Source organism: Apium graveolens, chromosome 10 (assembly GCF_009905375.1).
Source record: "Apium graveolens cultivar Ventura chromosome 10, ASM990537v1, whole genome shotgun sequence".
In the NCBI taxonomy this organism is placed as follows: Eukaryota; Viridiplantae; Streptophyta; class Magnoliopsida; order Apiales; family Apiaceae; genus Apium; species Apium graveolens.
Window position 1 is genome coordinate 178,737,839 of NC_133656.1, and position 2,422 is coordinate 178,740,260.

A 2,422-nucleotide genomic window follows, 5' to 3' on the forward strand; every position below is an offset into this window, starting at 1 on the left:
TTCTGGATTCTTCTAGAATCTTTGAAAAATTAAAATTCTTTACTTGGTCTTTCCAGGAATTTCCAGGATTTTCCAGAACCTTCTCTTTGTTGGGCCCAAATGGGCTTTTTGAGGCCCAAACCACCTCTTCTTTGGCTATATAAAGGTGGGTGGGGGGGAGTGTTCCTACTCACACTCTTCACTCCTCATTCCTTCCAACTTCCTACTCTCTCAACCTTCCTTCCCTAGCTTTCAGCCTCCTTCCTTCCACAGTTTCCAGGCTTTTCCCAGCTTTACTAATGGCTGACAAGAGTTCTGAGAGGGCGGCCAAGATAGCCTCGGCTTCAAAACGAGGTAAGGATATCAAGATCCGCTCTTCATATATGTCTTTAATTGATATGATTAACACTAGGGGGATTAATATCCCTCCACTGCACATCTCGACTCTTTTAATCATTGTAATACTTGGCACAACATAGATTTCAATAAACTAAATGCTCGTTATAACGTTCTTCCTCCTCTTAGATTAGTTCCCGTCTCTGGTGGTGATCGTACTTGCCACTGGAGACCCGATACTCTCTTCATTTACACATATGCCCTCAATGCTGGGCTTAGGTTTCCTTTTCACCCCTTCATTCCTCATCTTTTGGCTGATTTACAAATCAACCCGTGTCAGCTTCCTCCAAACGCCTGGAGGAACATTCTATGTTTTATGGTCTGCTGTCTTAGGGAGGGCTTTCCTCTTTCTGTAGCTGTTTTTAGGAAAGTCTTTCAGTGTTACAATAGTTCTTCCAATAACTGCGGTTGGGTCTATGTCAAGCAAAGGCCCAAAAGCAAACATATTTTTAACAGTGCCTCTATTCCTGATAATAATCAAAATTGGAGGAATAGTTTCGTCGGGTTACGTTGGGAGAATGGTGACTGGGGCACACTTTTTCGATCTTCCTTTGGGAAGGTCAGTGATGGTAGCCTCAAATCCATTCACTTAACTCCTGAAGAAACTATTATTTATAATGGGCTTACTCAGGATGATGGCACGACCACCAGCTGGACTCTCTTAGAGGAGTTTTCCCTGATTCATGTGGGACTATCCTCTGTTTCTCAACAGGGTATTTTTCTTCCCTTCTCAATTTTACTTTATTTCATGCATTATTAACTTCACTTATTTTGTCCTTTGCTTTGTTTCAGCTGCTAAGGAGATTAATGAGGACAATGTTCCTTTGGTTGAGGAAACAGCTAGGATGAAGAAAGCTCGGCTCGCAGGCCTAGACACCCGGGGAAAGGCCACTGAGCCTATCTTTTTGAAGAAGCACAAAGAGCCTATAGGGGAGGCCTCAACTGAAGGAGCTGGAGGCCATGGTACTCCTATCACTGCTGCTGCCCCTACTGCTGCTGCCACAGGCGCCTTTCAGCCTCTCTGGGGATTCCGCCGAGGGGACACCGTAGTTGGTTCCACGAAACATGCTTGGGATTGGTCTTACCATAGCGTGACCCCCAAGGATTTTACTGATGTGGTGGCCACCCCTGATCTTGAGAGGATCAAGCTCATGGGAGCTCAGTCTCTGGCTTCGGTATGCCTTCTCTTTTTTTGAACTTATTTTTCGTTCTTGTAGCATTGCCTTATACTTTGTTAATTGCTTTGTTTCAGTCTAACGCCTATTTTCAAGGCGCTGTGAGGCAAGCCGAATCATGGAAGCGGGCTTCTGATAAGGCCGATAATGCCCTCAGGAGGCAACAGAAGAAGTATGCTACCCTGGAGAAGAAGCTCAAGCGCAAGGAGGAAGAACTCGGAGAGTCTAACGCCGAGCTGGTGGTACTTCGGGCGGAGAAGGATAAAGCTATAGACAACTATCTGGACTCGGAGGAGTTTGCCCAATCCATGAGGATTAGGGATGATTCAGTCTTTCCCGAGTTTTTTAGGACTGGTTGGGACACGGCCCTTGGGACCGTGAACGAGGCTTGTCCTGATATTAACCCGGCGGACTACATCTGCCCTGATGACGAGGCTTTGCTACAGAGGTTTCGTACCCGAGTAGTTGTCTCGGACCATGTTCCTCAGGATCCACTCCTTCCTCCTCCCGAGTCTTCTTCCAGACCTGCTGAGGATGACAGCTCTTCCTCCTCCTCCGAGACGACAGAGACATCCAGCGAGAGTGGAGAGGACGATGATATGGATGCCGAGGGTACTTCAGCTCCTTAGAGCTTTTTCAGTCCTGCGTGGCTTTTTTTATTTTCGAGACTTTATTTATCAAACTTTTGTAACATCTATCAGATCTATTTCATTTATCACCTTTTATGCTTGCATTCATGCATTTGATTTTTATTTGTTAGGCCACAAACATACTTTGAAGAACTTATGAATTTCATAAAATTGTCTGGGATTCGTCCCTTACACAAGTCTTAATAAATTTCGTAATAAAGCTAAAACATATAAATCCTAAGC

General features: G+C 45.0%; 1 protein-coding gene across 1 annotated transcript; it reads left to right on the plus strand.

The window, feature by feature from the left end:
- The first annotated feature begins 691 nt into the window (after positions 1 to 691).
- On the plus strand, positions 692 to 2,179 carry LOC141691356 (uncharacterized). Its single transcript, XM_074496082.1, has 3 exons — positions 692 to 1,088; positions 1,168 to 1,550; positions 1,628 to 2,179. The coding sequence occupies exons 1-3, from the start codon at positions 692 to 694 to the stop codon at positions 2,177 to 2,179; spliced, it is 1,332 nt and encodes a 443-aa protein (XP_074352183.1).
- Positions 2,180 to 2,422: the final 243 nt, after the last annotated feature.

What these genes read in the sequence shown, in the direction of transcription:
- LOC141691356 (XM_074496082.1), top strand. Translation starts at nt 692, where the DNA reads ATGGTCTGCTGTCTTAGGGAGGGCTTTCCTCTTTCTGTAGCTGTTTTT. An exon ending in ATCCTCTGTTTCTCAACAGG is followed by an intron (nt 1,089 to 1,167) that starts GTATTTTTCTTC and finishes GCTTTGTTTCAG; the next exon opens with CTGCTAAGGAGATTAATGAG. An exon ending in GAGCTCAGTCTCTGGCTTCG is followed by an intron (nt 1,551 to 1,627) that starts GTATGCCTTCTC and finishes GCTTTGTTTCAG; the next exon opens with TCTAACGCCTATTTTCAAGG.